Genomic DNA, 15,390 nt, shown 5'->3' on the forward strand with positions numbered 1-15,390 from the left:
TGTCAGGACCTCAGCACTGTGTCCTCTAAAGCAGAGGACAGCTCTTTGGACACTGCTTTCTAAGGAGCTGTCCCTCACCTGGGGGCTGGGCGGGAAGGTGGCACCCATTAGCCCTGGGTCACCAGTTTGGCTTCCTGGTACCTTCAGGGCCCCCAGGCACCTCACAGGGGGCAGGAGGAGGCGGCCTGTGCCAAAGCGGGGAGACAGCAGTGTCCTCGGGGTGGCTGTCCCGGCGAGGTGCCGGGAGCTTCTTTCCTAGGTGGAATCTAAGGAAAGCGAAGGGGAGAGATGCGGGGGGCCAGTGCAGAAGAAGAGGCAGGCAGGCGCACTCCCCAGAAAAGGCACTTTATTCCAGTGTTTTGGGGATCGGCAAGCTCTGCATAGAAACCCTAAAAAGTGCATCAGTCTCCTGTGCCTAAGGAGGCCACAGCTCAGGCCAGGTCACTAAACCGGGGCGGGTGTCACAGTGCACAGAGGACAGGGCTGCTCAGGCCTTCCCGCCCTTCCCCTGGGACACACGGGTTTCCGGGGGTGCCCGGCGGAACCACTCCGACCAGGAGCCGTCATAGACGGCCACGTCAGGCTTGCCACAGAGGTAGGCAGCCAGGGCGATGTGGCAGGCGGTGACGCCCTTGCGGCAGGTGGCGATGAGGGGCTGCGTGAGGTCCACCTGCTTGGCCTGGAACATGGCGCGCAACTCCTCAGGGCTCTTCTCGAAGCCATCCTTGGTCAGGAAGTCCATGAAGGGCATGTTCAACGAGCCCCGGATGTGACCCGAGCCCAGTCCTGGGGAGGGACAGAGTCCAGGGTTAGAGAGGGAAGGAGGAGGGTGGGGACCGATAGGACCTGGAAGCCACAGCCAGCACAGGAGCTTTGCAAATAGAAGAAACATATTTGTTCTTTCTGGCACTCAGCTTATTATCAGCTGCCCCTCCCCACCCCATAGTTGATGCCCGTGATTTAAGATGCCTGCATCCCTCCCCTAAAGCCTGTCTTGAAGGAGGGATGTCTGAAATCATACTGCTCAAGAGGACAGGGCCATGTATAAGCATTGGCTCAGCCAACTAGCTAACCTTTGCACTAGCTTTACCTTGGGCAAATCATCCTACCTCTCTGTGCCTCAGTTTTGCCATCTGTAAAATGGACACAGTGGTCTAGCCATGTCTCATGGCATTATGGGAAACAGCAAATGGGACAAACTGCCATAGGTGCTCTGTGCTGTGGCGATGGCTGAGGACACCATGGTGAGAGACAGACAGAGCCTGGGAGATTAGAACTCAGCAAAGCAGACAGATGCTAATTTCATCACAATTCCAATATAATGTCACCCCATCTTGCAAAAAGAGCTTGACAAAAAGAAATGGCTCACCCAAGGCCACAAAGAGGAGGACACCCAGTCCCCTGGCTTTCCTGTTAGGTACACAGTTGTAGAAAGTATGTGTGACCTGCTGTTAGACATATTATCAAATCCTAGCTCTGCCAGTGGGTAACCTTAGTCAAGTCATGTCACCTCTCTGAGCCTCAGTTTCCCTGGCAGGGAAATAAGAATATACTCCTGAGCAAGGAGAAAGTGATACAAGGAAAACACAGACCGCCCCCCCCCATTGCCACATCTCTCAGGGCAGGGACAGGAGTGTGGTCCCTTCAGGTCCCCCTGAGGGTCTCTGAGACTTGGACACAAGCCGGTTGGGCCTAGGCTGACCCAGCGAGGCCCTCTGCTAACATCGACTTCAGAAAAGCTGGCAAGAGGACCAGAGGGCATGGCCCCAGCCAGAGCTGGCGCCACCCACGGGGTGCAGGCCTTGGCCAGGTGCCCCACATGGCCAGGCACACTGTACCCACAGACACTGGGCACTGGAAGGGCACTGGCTCAGGTTTGCCTCCATCTTTCTGGGCTCTGCTACCCTCCCCCAATCCCACCACCACATTAAGCCTAGGTGGTGGGACAGGACAGGGCAGAGAAGACCAGGTGACAGGAACCAGAGGGAAAGGACCTGTGGGGGGGCGGGGGGGCAAGGCACCCTGGAGCTGCCCCAGCAGCATGGAGCCAGGCAGGCCCTGCCCCTCTGAGCCTCAGTGTACCCGCCTGCTTAACAGGGAGGGAGCACCCCTCAAACCTCACAGGCACACGAGGATGTGTACCCACTGCAGTAAAGGCCCCTAAGTGACCCCAGGCACACCACAGGAGCACTCAAGCCAGAGTGTGCCCCAAGTTCCAAAGAACATTCCACAAGGGCCCCTCGGATTGAACAGATGTTTGAGTCGTAAATTGCAGCGGTATCTTCCTGTTTAAACCTCAGCTTTTTTGTTTGGAGACTTTATCCTGAGCGCAAGTGAGCACTCGGCCTGCTGTGCAGAGCAGCTGATGGCCAATTTCCAGAACCTTCTAAAGAAACCCAACTTTACGCGGTCAGCAATCAGGGTACCAGGGGGCCGGGTTAAAGCATGGTTAGGAGCACAAATATTTGAATGCTTTGCAGAGAGAGAAGTCAGGGCTTCTGTGGCACTGGAGCTGCAGCCGGGGAGCCGGGCTCGCTGTCCTGGTCGGGGCTGGGGCCTGCCTGGGTAACTTCAATGAGCAGCCAGTTGGGGTGGGCAGTCCCAGCTCAGCCTGGCCGGAGTCCTGGAGAGCGGCCAGCAGGAAGAAATGGTCCAGCAGCTGAAAGCAGCACCTGCCACCGCTCTCCTTCCACACCCGTCTTCCCCTTCACACCCCTGGCAGCCCCTCCTGCCCACCCCCGTGCCCCCATTCTAGCCAACTCTGGCACCAGGCACCCCAGCAGTCAGTGGGGGTCCTTGGGAGCTGTGTCTTCTGCAGTCCTCACAAAGCTGCAGACATTCTTTATCCTCCCATCCCGGGTGGGGAACCCAGGCTCAGCGAGGGGAGGTAACTTGCCCCAGGATGCACAGCAAGAGTTATGAAATCCAGTGGGTCAGGCTCCGAAGGTTCTGTGCCACCCTAAGCCTCCACAGAAAAGGAAGCTGAGGCAGGAGAGCGGATGAATTGACCTCTTGTTCCTCCATGGCTCAGGTGTAGGAATATTAAAATTAAGTCAAGCTGGTGAGTTTACATTCCACAGGCTGAGGAGAGGTGGGGGCATCCAAGGCCTAGAAAACCTGCTTGGCCTTTTGGGCTTTCCTCATAAAGTCACTAGGGAACCCAGCGCTGTAAGGGAAGCTACAGAACACAGCCCAGACTGCCAGGCCCCTGGCCCTGTGATGGGGGACCAGCAGGAGCCTTCCGGGTGCCATGAACAACACCAGCAATGCGGTGGCGCAACCATCTTTCCCCTTCCCCCAGCCCAGTGTTTGCCACTGCTCACCCCACCACAGCAGTGGCCTTGGAGAGCAGGCTGGGCTTTGAAGCCTGCCGAGCTGGGGTCAAGGCTTGGCCATGTATCCCTGCCAAGGGAAACTCCTTCTCCTGACCCCATCTGCAGAACAGGACCAAGCCCCACCCCCGCCCCGTGCCCTCCCCTTGAGGGCCATCAGGGGTCAGCCCCCCCATCCGCCTCAGGCAAAGATCAGTGTTCACAAAAACTCCTGCCAATGTTCTTGTCCCCATCACTCTGACACGGCAGGATTCCTTTTGTCAAGGGGAAAGGACCTGCCCTGGGTCACAGATAAATGCCACAACGGCCTGCAAACGGAGGTCCCCTTGATTCCCACCCTGCACTCGCTACCAAAGGAGCACAGCCAGGGGCACAACACCAAGTCCCCAAGAGGTCAGTGCCTGCTGTCCCCTGCTCCCAGCTCCTCCTCCAGGTCACTCCCTGCAGGACGCTCCTGTCCCCAAGGCCTCCCACCCTATTGCCTCTGAACTACTAAACCCACAGCTGCCTCCTCTACCCCACCCCAGACTGCAGACCACAAACCCTGCAGAGCCATATGTGCCTTTGTGCCCCCAGTCATTTCATTCGGGAGCAGCAAATCCTCTTAGAGTGAAGGAGGCAGGTACCGGCCCCCTACGTCCTTCTCGATGGCCCGGACACTGGACAGTGTTTACTTCCTCAGAACTGCACGCACTGCCGCGTTTAAATAAATGCATTAAAAACACATAAATATGTGCATACATGACCAGGTGGGCAGGGTGACAGAACTCTGGCCAAAGCCGAGCAACTGGACTAAGATCACAGCACAAAGCAGGCTCTGGGCTGAAGTGAGAATCAGTGTTCTCTGGAAACTGGAGGAATGTGGCCAGGACCACAGAGAACGGTTCAGACCAGAATTCAGGGCTCAGGAGGTATCACCAGGAGCAGGTTATTTCTCCTCTCTGAGCCTCAGTTTCTCCCTCTAAGCAATGGGTGTGCTCTAGCTGGGCCTGGCCTCACTTACTTGTCAGCTGGCTGCCAAGCAAGTTGGGAAATAGAGAACTAATCCCACAGCTCATCCCCAAGGACAGCCTGAGTCCCAAGAAGAGAAGGCGCCTGAACCACGGCCAGGAGGAGGCCGTGAGTGTCCGGTGCCAGGAGACTTTGGACAGTGCCAAATGAACTTGAACCTTCTACGGCAGACCCGCAGAGAACAGGCCAGGCAAGGAAAGCAGGGGACTGGAAAAGGCTGGGCAGGGAGGGCAGAGTCCTTGCTCTGCTGGCTCTGTCATTAATAGTCTGTGTGGCCTTGACTGCCCCTGTCTCTCTGCGCCTCCATCTCCCCTTTATTACAGATTCTGCAGCTCTAAGACTACAAAACAGCTTTCCCAGCATTCTGTTCTCTCCCTCAGATGCACACAAAGAAACACATTTTGCAACAAGTTAGGCAAAACCTTGCACCGGAGTGAGGTCCTGCAGAGGGGCTCTGACTAGGGGAGAGCCATCCAGGTAGCGACAGCCACTAGTCCTGCGCCCTGGGCCCAGGAAGGACAGAACCTGAGGTTCTCTTCCGATTAGGAGCACTTCCCCTTCTGAGGCTCCCCAGGCCCTTCAAGTAATGTGCACCCTTCCGGACCTCCCCTTCCACAAGAGGGGACTCAAGAGCCATCTCTCCAGGAGGCCTGGCAGAGGAGACTCCTTTGGAGTCCCAGGAGGTGGAATGGGACAGAATGTGGGTACACCTAGGTTTAAAGCCCTTGTTTTGGGGGGAGGGAATAAAAGAGTACTTGTTTCGAAACAAGGAAGTCCCTGGTGTAGATTCTGCCTCTGCCATTGAGCAAGTGGCTTAATATCCTGGCATCTGCACCTTGTTGGATGGGATAACGCAGTGCCAAGTGTCTGGCATGAGCTGGAAGCTGCTATTAACAGCTTGGACAACTACAGACAGACTGCAGCTGCGCAGAAAGGTTATCAACCAGGCTGCCCTTGGCAAACACCAGTCTGGGTCCCAGGAGAGCGGGGAGGGCAGGAGCTGGGGAATGATAACTGCTGGGGGATGCAAGCGTTTCTTAGAGACTCGAGAAGCAGGGTCCTCTTGGGAGGCTTCTGTGTAGTGATGCAAATACCAGCTCAAGCACGGGATGCCCTAGAGCTTATGGGGGAACTGGAGCCTGGATGTGTGCTTTGGTGGACACCTCTGCTACTGTTGGTGACTTGTTAGTACATGGTCATGGTCACACATACATAGGTCCTCACGCACTAGAGCTGAAATAGCCTTTAGGCTTAGGTCCACCCTCTCATTTTACAGATGCAAAGACTGAGGGCAAAACCCAGTGGAGGCACCAGGCATTCCCTTCCCATCCTCCCCACGGGCCACCTACCCATCAGGACACCTACCTACTGCATCTGGCTCTGGCTCTGTGCCCAGGTACCGGCCTTGGGCCCGTGAATCCACCATCTGGAACCTTTTAGATTGGAGGTTCTCTAGGACCTGCTCATAGGTCTTCAACAAGGAGCGGTCCAGCGTAGCTTTGAAAACAGCAGGCTCTGGGTTTGAAGGTTCGGATGTCACCGGGTGTCCCTCCTTCAGCCAGTTACGGAAACCACCATTGAGCACGGACACCGTGCGGTGGCCAAACACGCGGAACATCCACCAGACTCGGGGAGCATAGAAGCTGCCCAGGTGGTCACCATCGTACACCACCACGTGCGTCTCGTTGCTGATGCCCAAGCGGCCCACGTAGTTCCCAAAGTGCTCCTCGCTGGGCAGCATCATCTCGTAGGGCGACGCAGTGTCCCTGCACTCCTCTATATCAAAGAAGGAGGCGCCGGGCACATGGCGCTCTTGGTACTCTTTGCGGGCCTCCCGGGTGCCCGGTGAGTACCAGGATGCGTCCAGCACCCGCAGGTTGGGCCCCAGCTTGCCACTCCGGAGGGACTCCGCCAGCCACTTGGTGGAGACCAGAGCCCGGTAGAGCACCTGATGAACCATGGTGGCAGCTCGGGTGAAACCTGGCGCAGGTGAGAACCAGGAAAGAAGTCTGAGAGTGCGGTGAGCTGGGCTGGGAGGAGGCGATGTTTTCCCCCAAGCGCTCACCCAGCCAGCAGCGTCAACAGCACCCAGCGGGTCTGGGGCGAGCCGGCTGGCAGCTCTGCAGACTCTTTAAGCAGGCCCCGCCCCTCCGCCTGGCCCCGCCCTCCGCCCTGGCCCCGCCCCCCGCGCGGAGGAAAGGGGACAAAAGTTTTGGAGCGCGCGGTCTGGAGAGGAGGCGGGGAAGGTGTCAGGCACTCTAAACTACAGCTACAGTACCGGCTCTCCGGGTCCGGCCGGAAGGGAGCGGCGATCGGGTGCACAGGAGGGGACAACACCGACCTAGGGCTTGGAATGCTTCTTCCTGGGGGCGCAGAAGGGTGGGCTGCGCTGGGGTCCAGCGCGCCCCGGCCTGCGCCCTCGCCAGCCCCGCTGCTGTCTCTGGACAGCCACGGCGTGCAGCCCCCAGCTCTCTGCCCACTGCCCTAGTTGGACTCGGGGTTCCCGGGCACCCCGCCCCGCTGTCGCCACCGGCACCCTCCCCTAGGCCGCAGTGGCCCGGCCCGTCCAGCAGCCCCGTCCCGGGCGGCCCGCCGCACTCACTGGCGCTCGCCCTGCCCGCTGGAGAAGCCGGGACACCTGAAGCCCGAGCCGCAGCTGTCCCGGTGGCCTGCACCACCGCCCGCCACCCGCGGGGGGACCGCACGCCATCCGCCAGGACTCAGAGCTGACCCCCCCGCACCGCGGCTCAGCGTCCCGGCGGCCGCTCAGCTCGTGGGGGCCTCGCAGAGGCCCGGGGGGGTCTCAGGGGACGCCGGGCAGCGCAGGGGACAAACGGGACTGGGCGGCGCGGCTCGGGCGTCCCCCGGGCCGGGCCAGTGGAAGGCGCGGGCAGTAGTGGCTGGAGTGGCCAAGTCTGTGGGTTGCGCCCAAGGCTTCTCGCTGGCCCGCAGCAGGTGGGTGGCTGGGGGAGGGAGGGACTGCTGTGGGCGCGGGGCGCGGGGCGGGGGCACCATAGCTGAGCTGGGGAGCAGGGAGCCCCAACTGCTGCCGCCCACGTCTCACTGGGCCTAGCAACAGAGAGAGGGCGCTGGCGGGACGCAGCGCGGGACGCGTGCAGAGGAGGGGTCACAGGCCAGGAGAGAAGGGCGCCCCTAACTTCACCCCAGGGGGACTCTGCAGCTGCTGGAGACCACCTACATTTGGGGGTGCGGGTGAATGCAAGCAGTGGGCGGGGTGGGGTGGGATGGGGTGACCTGGAGTCACCAGAGAGGGTAGGAAGGCGGGAGGAGGACCTGTAAAGCCATTTGGAGAGGCAGGGGAGACCCCGAGGGCCCCGGAGAACTTGAAAGGTGAGATGGCAGTAAGGCTTGCCGCCTGCGGGGCCGCCCTGCCCAGCACTCTGAGAGCGTTCATTAAACCTGAAAGTCCTGCCGGGTAGACCAGAAACTTCCTTCAACTCGGGAGCACCAGGCAGTGTGAGGCGCCAGGCCCACAGCGGGTCGAGGGATCTGAAGCCCACGTAGTGGGCGGGAACCTTTTGTTCACCTGGCTCATCTGGAAAGGCTTTGGCTTCTTTAAAACTGCTTTCGTTTTTGTTCAGTTATATAGCGTGTGGTGTTTTGTTTTGTTTGTTTGAGACACGGTCTTTGAGATGGGATCTTGCTACGCAGTTCAGGCTGGCCTTGAACTCACTATGCAGTCCAGGCTGGCCTAGAATTTGCGGCAAACCTCCTGTCTTAGCCTCCAGAATGCTGGGAGTACTGTTGTGTGCCCCCAGGCCCAGCAGTTGAATTTGAAACAGTAGCCCTTCCCCAATGAGCTGACACTGCCTTTTTATAACTTGGTTTTGTCCAAAACACATGTTACAGTTACTTGTTACTTGTTAAATGTTGCAAAGTCCAATCATTGGTGAGCATTCCTCCAGGGAATCCTCTAAGCTAGGAGCCCAGCAGTGGGAGAGGAAATAATGAAGGAGGGTGGAGGGGGGACAGGACACTTGACACATCCTGGTGTGCCTAAGACCACCTGGTCAGCACAGGGTGGACTCACACTTGATGCAGTTGTGTGGCCCTCTGAGATGTCCTGGAACTGTCCCTTATATCCTGGAGAATGTTACCCCTGAGAACCCCGTGTAGGGAGCCTGGCCCTCCGGGCACACAGGGACCAGGTCCTTTTCCTAATCTCTGCCACCCGTGAGACAGGCAGAACCTGCCCTCCCTCCCCCTCTAGAGCCCACAGCCTCTGTGACAACTGCTGACCAAGCAGAGCTGGGGCAGGGTGACCTCCAGCCTCTGAAATTCTCAGATTCTTATTTTGCTTAGGGTGACCTAAGAACAATGCAAGAAATAACAGGACTTCATTAAATCATTCTCAAAGATTAGTAAAACCAGCCACATGTCGTACATCCCAGTGGCCTCTCTACATTCATTATTTAAATGTCTCTCTAAGAGGGAGAGGTTGGAGGTACTATTCTAAGAAATGAACTGCCCGGGAACCCTGACATGCCCACCATCACAGGGGCAGTTAAGTGGCAGGGTTAGAGTTACCCCAAATCAGGGCTATTTCCATTCTAAATGGGTCCTTGGGTGGGAAAAGGGAGGACCCCGAGTGGTGATGGGGGCTATAGAAGTTGCTGTGGCCCCTAAGTGGGGTCTCCAAGAGGGAGCCTGCAGCCCCCAGGCTTACCTAGCTGTGGTGTAACCCACAGATAATAGGCCTGCCCCTGACCCACTGCCTCCTTACCCCGAAGGTCCAGCCAAAGTTCCTGCTGCCCCACCCCATCAAATTACTTCCTCAATTGCTTGAGTGTGCAGAGAAGGCCTGTCCTGCTCCTTTGGGCCTGGTGAAATCCAGCGCTGGGCTTCCTAAAAGCCAGCTGTGAGAAAGTTGTGGTGGGAATGGGCACACAGCAGCCCATTAAGCCCTGGTCACTGTGGAGCTAGGGAAGGAGTTCAGGCTGTGTGACCAAGGCAGAGCCGGAGCTGCCAGTTACCTGGTTCATAAAAGGGGCGGTCTAGTGCCCACCGCCCAGGGCTGTAGCCCTAGCATGTGGCCCGGCCTCCACCAACATGGCTCTTAGCTAATCCTTCACTCCCCTCCCCGGCAGGACTGCCTGGCACAGATGCAAAGCCATGTGCCCTGCTGGGGGCCCTGGTAAAAGGCCCCTTTTCTCTAACAAGCATGAGGCCCTGTGCAGTATCAGCCACCCCCCACAGGGACGGAAGTGGTCTCACTGATCACAAAGTCCCCATCCTGGGAGGTGGAGGGCTGGTTCATCTTGTGCAGGGGAGGGGAAGGAGAGACTAGGTCACATTGCTGCTGGTAAAATGGCCCAGGAGAAAGCTGAGGCTGGTTGTAAACTTGGCTTCTCTAAATTCCCAGGGCCCACTGAGGATGCACATGGTGTTGACCCTTTGAACGTCTGGATCAGCTCACCTAGCTTAGAGCTCGGCACCACCAGGCCCACTCTGGGCACTTCTAGGAGCCTCAGTTCTCCCAGTGAAAGACGCACCCTCTTAAAAGGACTGGTTGCACACTTGCCAGTCCTCCATGTCCAGAACTGTCCTAGGGTATGGTGCAGATTAAATAGCACACAGAAAAGACAGTAAATTCTAGCCACTCTTGCTGCAGGGCCGGTGCCTTATGGACGTAATGAGCTCCACCAGGGATTTGGTGGCTGTATTTTAGGGAGGGGCTGAGACTTTGACCCTGCTTACCTTAAAGGGCCAGCTGGAGTCTGCGAGGAGCCTCCAGACCCTCTCTAGGACCCAGGGTGACCCCCAAATGCACATATAGATAGGTAGATAGGTAAGTAAGTAGGAAGGGAGAGAGAGAGAGAGAGAGAGAGAGAGAGAGAGAGAGAGAGAGAGAGACTGAGACTCCAGGACTGGCCTGGCCGGGGGAGCCTGGGTGACCCAAGTCCGCCTGGGCTCACCCCCGGGGGTGTCTGCTTTCCAGGACTTTGCCCTGGCAGCCTCCACCTCTCCACTGGCATAGCCCAGGGCTGTTGTGCTGGCCGTAAGCCCGGGACCAGCCTCCTCTCCCTCTCTCCCGTCCTGACATCTTCCCTGTGCGCAGGTCTGCGGCCGGCCTCGCCACGGCCAGCATGGCCCCCGCACAGCTCTTCCGCGCGCTGGTGTCAGCGCAGTGGGTAGCAGAAGCGCTGCGGGCCCCACGGGCTGGGCAGCCCCTGCAGCTGCTGGACGCGTCCTGGTACATGGCCAAGCTAGGCCGGGACACCCGGCGAGAGTTCGAAGAGCGCCACATCCCAGGTGCCACTTTCTTCGACCTGGACCACTGCAGCGACCGCACATCGCCCTACGACCACATGCTGCCCAGCGCCGAGCACTTCTCAGAGTACGCGGGCCACCTGGGCGTGGGCACCACCACGCACGTCGTGGTCTACGACACCAGTGACCAGGGCCTCTACTCTGCGCCCCGTGTCTGGTGGATGTTCCGCGCCTTCGGCCACCGCACCGTGTCTCTGCTGGACGGCGGCCTCCGCCACTGGTCGCACCTGAATCTTCCGCTCAGCTCCGGCAAGAGCCACCCTGTGCCCACCGAGTTCCGCGCCCAGCTGGATCCCACTTTTGTCAAGACCTATGAGGACATCAAGGACAACCTGGAGACCCATCGCTTCCAGATGGTGGATGCCCGAGCCGCCGGCCGCTTCCAGGGCACCGAGCCCGAGCCCCAAGACGGTACTGGGCTGGGGAGAGGAGTGGGAGGTCGCGGTGGGGTGCGGGTTGGGGTTGGAGCCTCAGTCACTGCATTCCTGACTGGGGCAATGGTGCCCCCAGTGCCTTCCCTCCCAGGCTTTGGGCGGTGACCACCCCAAGTGCATTGGGAACCAGGATGTCATTTCTAAGTGTGAAAACCCAAACAGCACCTCTCACTACTGTGCTTATATGCGGTCTGTGCAGAACGATGGGGACAGCCCTCAGTTTGGGACAATCCCAAAAATCCAAGCAGGTCTGGCCCGCAGATCCTGAGGTGATGAAGGCAGAGAGAGGGGAGCCTGGGCTGAGGCAGGGGTATCTCAGGAGCAGGGGTTACGGAGAGGGAAGGAAGGGGGCACCAAACAGGGTGGTTGCTTCCCCCACCAGCAGAGCCCTCTGCCTAGGTGCTGGGTTTCCCAGGAAGAACCATAGGAAAGCCTGGTAGAGGGCGGGGAGGGGTCCTCACAAAGCTGACTTTAATGACCAGGTCCCCTCTCCTCCCCACCTGCTCACCGTACCTGCAGATTCTGGACTGTGGCTTTAACCAGCCTCAAATCAAAAATGTTTGGTGCAGGGGATTTTGTCTACACTGAAGATATGCAAACCTTTTCCTTGTTCCTGTTCCCTAAATGATGCAATGTAACAGCCAGTTGTTTTGTTTTGTTTTGTGGTGGTACAAGGAGGGGGAGTCGAACCCTGCTCTTTGCTCTGAGCTATATAGCCTACTCCCAGTCCTTTTGAGACAAGTTGCCTAAACTGAGCTCAGATTTGCAATCCTCCTGCCGTAGCCTCCCAAAGTGCTGCGGGCACAGGTGTGCCCCACTCCCAGCTGCTTACAACCATTGACACATTAAAAGTAGACTAGAGATCATGTAGATATAGGGGGTGGGGTTAAATAGATGCAAATAGCAAATTTTGAGCGTCCATGGATTTTGCTATCCTTGGGGGTTCCTGGAACCAGCTGGCACAGGTAACAGGGACCAACTGTACAGAGGGGGAAGAGCCTAGGATGCCCAGCTTGTCCAAGATCTCAGGAATTCAAACATGAACCCTTAACCACAGAGCAACCAGTGATTCTGCCTGTTAAGCCTGCAAGGGCCCAAGGGGCTACCATCTAGGGCCCCAGATACCACATGGGAACTGTGTGCTTCCAGAGTGCTTGGGGACACCTGATCCTGAGTAGGGATAGATGTGTAGGTGGTCTCAGGGCAGGGACAGTCCATGCTCACAGTCTGATCCCCAGCTCAGCCCCACAGCCCGGAGCAGTGTCAGGCAGCCGTGTAGCCCGGAGCAATATCAGGCAGCCGTGCACCAGACCTGGGATTAGTACCTGGCAAGAGGTCACCCACCCTCTATGACCCAAAGCTCTGCCTGTTTACAAAGAGGGCAGTAACCGGAAGCCGCATGGACAGGGGAGTGGCAGAGAGTGAAGTGTAAAGCCTTGGCTCTGTTTGCATCCTGATAAGCTGTGCCCCAGAGGTGGGAAGTGATAGCATTAACAATGTCTGTGGAATGGCCCTTCTAGGAGACATTGAATGAAGCTCCCTGCATCTGGCTTGCTTATCCAGGAAAGGAGCTGAGCCCCCTCCCTCACCCCGCCACTCCCCACCAGCCTGCTGTCTGGACAAACCAGGCCGTCAGGTGTAAGCCTGAGTCACCAGTACCCAGGGCTCCTGTCTGTCATCACGGTGCCCGCCCCACAGCCCCAGGCCTGGCCAGGCGCACCTGCAGTTTCCCACCTGGGTCCATCGGGTCAGGGACCTCCTGGTGGGGCTCCAGGTGCAGGGAAGCCCCAAGTGGCTAGCTTAGGGCTCACCCTTCACCCCTGCTGTGCTGTGGCCCTGTGATGTATGAACCAAACACAGTTTCTGCACTGGGTGTGTGGGGACCACATGGCCCACTCCTGTCTATCTGAAGATGGGAGCCAGTGTAGATGAGCAGCTCCTTCAGGGCTGCCTCCCCACCATGCAGGGAAACTGAGGCAGAAGCTGCCCTAAAACCCTTGCTCTAGTGTCCAGATGGCTGATTCGAGTCACCAACAGTGAGGGTTTGTTTCACTTCAGGGTTCAGTCGGCCTGTGAAAATGGATTAACACCTGTTTAATGGGGTGAACACAAAATGCACTGGGACTCATAGGTAAAGGAGTGACCCCCTTAATTAATAGCTCTCTGTCCTTACCCCGCTTCTCTTCTCCCTCCCCCAACCCAAACAGTCTTTTAAGTATGACATCCGAGTCAGATGTGGTGGTGCACACCTGTAATCCCAGCACTCTGGGAGACTGAGGCAGGAGGATTGCAAGCTCCAACCCAGCCTGTGCAATTTAGTAAGATGTGATCTTAAAATAAAAAATTAAAAGGCCTGAGGAGGTAGCTCAGTAATAGAGTTTGATCTTCAGTAGGATGAAGGAAAGAAGGGGGAAAAAAAGAAAAAGAAAGTTGATATTCCTTGTGGGTCAGACTAGACCCTAAAGTCTCCCTGCATCCCCCTGAGACAACCCTGGTCCTCTGATTCCCACTGTCCAGCCCTTCAGCACGATGCCCTGTTTCCTCTTCAAGCTCGGAGCAGTCCCTGCCCTGTCAGAGTCCCTCTGCCTGGGATGCTTTCCGCCCTGAGCCGGCACCGGCTGACCCCTGCTCACCTGGAGACACCCAGCTCCTGCCCAGGCAGGCTGGCCGGTGGTCAGCGGCACAGACTCCCAGAGCCCTGGCTTTAACCCTCGGCCTCTTCCCAGCCAGGGCTTCTCAGCTGTTACCACAAACCTAGCTGGGCAGGGGCCGCACGTATCCTCTGTCCCCAGGACACACAGTCAGAACACCTGGGTCCCAGGGGGCCTGGTGGCATCTTCATGTTTAGCTCAGACATCAGCCTGGAGTTCACTAGATGTGCTGGCCTCAGGTGGTTCCGGCCCTCGGCGTCACCGGCAGTGACATGGGACTGGCCCTCACTGGTGCCCAAGTTTTGTGGTTGCAAGGATGAGACAAGGCACTGTGGACAGAGGGTTTGCTTGTGTGGCATCTCTGGGCATCGCAGTGCCACAAACACGGGGTCATGGTACCTTTCTTCTGCTCCAGGCATCGAGCCCGGCCACATCCCTGGTGCTGCGAACATCCCCTTCACGGAATTCCTGACAGAGGAGGGTCTGGTGAAGAGCCCCGAGGAGATCCGACACCTGTTCCAGCAGAAGAAGGTGGACCTGTCCCAGCCCCTGGTGGCCACATGCGGCTCTGGCATCTCGGCCTGCACGGTGGTGCTGGGGGCCTACCTCTGTGGCAAGCCCGACGTGCCTGTCTATGATGGCTCCTGGGTAGAGTGGTACATGCGTGCCCAGCCTGAGAACATCATCTCAGAGGGTCGAGGGAAGATGCACTGAGGCTGGGGACGGACGCAGCCAGCTCAGGTGACACTCAGCCACCAGCACCGTGCAGCCTGGTAGCCCTGACTCTGCTTTGTGTGACAGACTGTTTACTATCATTCAGTTCAGGCGGCATCTGAGAAACTGGTGATTCGTGGGCTCCCAGAGGAGGCAGGAGAAAGGTGACACAGGCACAGGAAGGGACATCAGGACACAGAACTGCTCCAGGGTGCTAAACTGGGGCCCTGCTTCGCTTCCGTCTTACCACTGAGGAAATAAAACATCCCAGCGTGGAATCCTTGTAGCCGTGGGGCTGCCTGGTCTTCCTAGGAAGCCGGTGTTCCCACACACCCGGCAAAGATTGTCCTCAGATGCCTTGGGTCTTGGGGGTTCCTTCCTTACTTCCTGAGTGGTGCTGGGGCCCAGAGCTCCCTCTGCCTTTGACCGGAATGCTCCTTAGCACGTCCTCTGCCCGCCCCTTAACCCTCCAGGTCTCTCTCTGGCTTTTAGATGAATTCTGCTGTGACTTGGCGGCCTCCACACAGATCAGCTGTGTCCCCTGCAAGACAGAGGCGGGCAGAGGCCTGCGGAAGCCTCCTCACGCCCTGCCAGGACGTCCCGGGGAAGGGCTGAGTGTAGCCAAGCTGCAGGAGGATATGGCCCGAAATCTGGGAGCTCACATGTGGAGGCAGGGCAGGCCTAGGGAGCGCCATCCTTCCTGCTGAGGGACCCCAGGCTCAGCTCTGCCTCTGTACGTGTCCTCTGTGCAGAGGTGGACACGGGTGTCTGTATCCCCGTGCCGCCTCGTGGACCCGGGACACCTTTCCCCATTACCAGGAGAAACCTTAGAAGGGACCTTGGTTGGCTTTTCTCCTCCTTCTAGAGAGGACCATGACTTACCCGGGGGCATTAGAGCATAGCAGGGAGCCAGTCCAGGTTCCCCACTGACCTGACTCGATCCCTCTTCCATTGCCC

At 58.1% G+C, this 15,390-nt stretch overlaps 2 protein-coding genes across 3 annotated transcripts; one reads left to right on the forward strand and one right to left on the reverse strand.

Annotated features, from left to right (window-relative positions):
• Positions 1 to 329: 329 nt before the first annotated feature.
• On the reverse strand, positions 330 to 6,964 carry Tst (thiosulfate sulfurtransferase). The gene is made up of 4 exons (XM_003470465.5): positions 6,946 to 6,964; positions 6,622 to 6,706; positions 5,709 to 6,323; positions 330 to 786 (listed from the first exon to the last, which is right to left on the reverse strand). Exons 3-4 carry the CDS (start codon positions 6,301 to 6,303, stop codon positions 488 to 490), a joined length of 894 nt encoding a protein of 297 aa, XP_003470513.3. The 5' UTR covers positions 6,304 to 6,323; positions 6,622 to 6,706; positions 6,946 to 6,964; the 3' UTR covers positions 330 to 487.
• Positions 6,965 to 7,113: 149 nt separating this feature from the next.
• Positions 7,114 to 14,719, forward strand: Mpst (mercaptopyruvate sulfurtransferase). 2 transcript variants are annotated; one of them, XM_003470357.5, is made up of 3 exons: positions 7,114 to 7,298; positions 10,423 to 11,045; positions 14,135 to 14,719. In XM_003470357.5, exons 2-3 carry the CDS (start codon positions 10,451 to 10,453, stop codon positions 14,431 to 14,433), a joined length of 894 nt encoding a protein of 297 aa, XP_003470405.1. In that variant the 5' UTR covers positions 7,114 to 7,298; positions 10,423 to 10,450; the 3' UTR covers positions 14,434 to 14,719. The 2 variants fall into 2 exon arrangements, with proteins under 2 accessions (XP_003470405.1, XP_063094543.1); XM_063238473.1 differs by lacking the exon at positions 7,114 to 7,298 and adding an exon at positions 9,744 to 10,152.
• The last annotated feature ends 671 nt before the right edge of the window (positions 14,720 to 15,390 follow it).

Source organism: Cavia porcellus, unplaced genomic scaffold, assembly GCF_034190915.1.
Source record: "Cavia porcellus strain 051 isolate PalLab524CR breed Dunkin Hartley unplaced genomic scaffold, mCavPor4.1 scaffold_27, whole genome shotgun sequence".
NCBI lineage: Eukaryota > Metazoa > Chordata > Mammalia > Rodentia > Caviidae > Cavia > Cavia porcellus.

Excerpts from the sequence above, each read along its gene's own strand:
- Tst (XM_003470465.5), bottom strand. The coding sequence starts at position 6,303 with ATGGTTCATCAGGTGCTCTACCGGGCTCTGGTCTCCACCAAGTGGCTG. Across the intron at positions 787-5,708 it reads GCCAGAGCCAGATGCAGTAG|GACTGGGCTCGGGTCACATC; the intron begins GTAGGTGTCCTG and ends GTCCCTCCCCAG.
- Mpst (XM_003470357.5), top strand. The coding sequence starts at position 10,451 with ATGGCCCCCGCACAGCTCTTCCGCGCGCTGGTGTCAGCGCAGTGGGTA. Across the intron at positions 11,046-14,134 it reads CGAGCCCGAGCCCCAAGACG|GCATCGAGCCCGGCCACATC; the intron begins GTACTGGGCTGG and ends CTTCTGCTCCAG.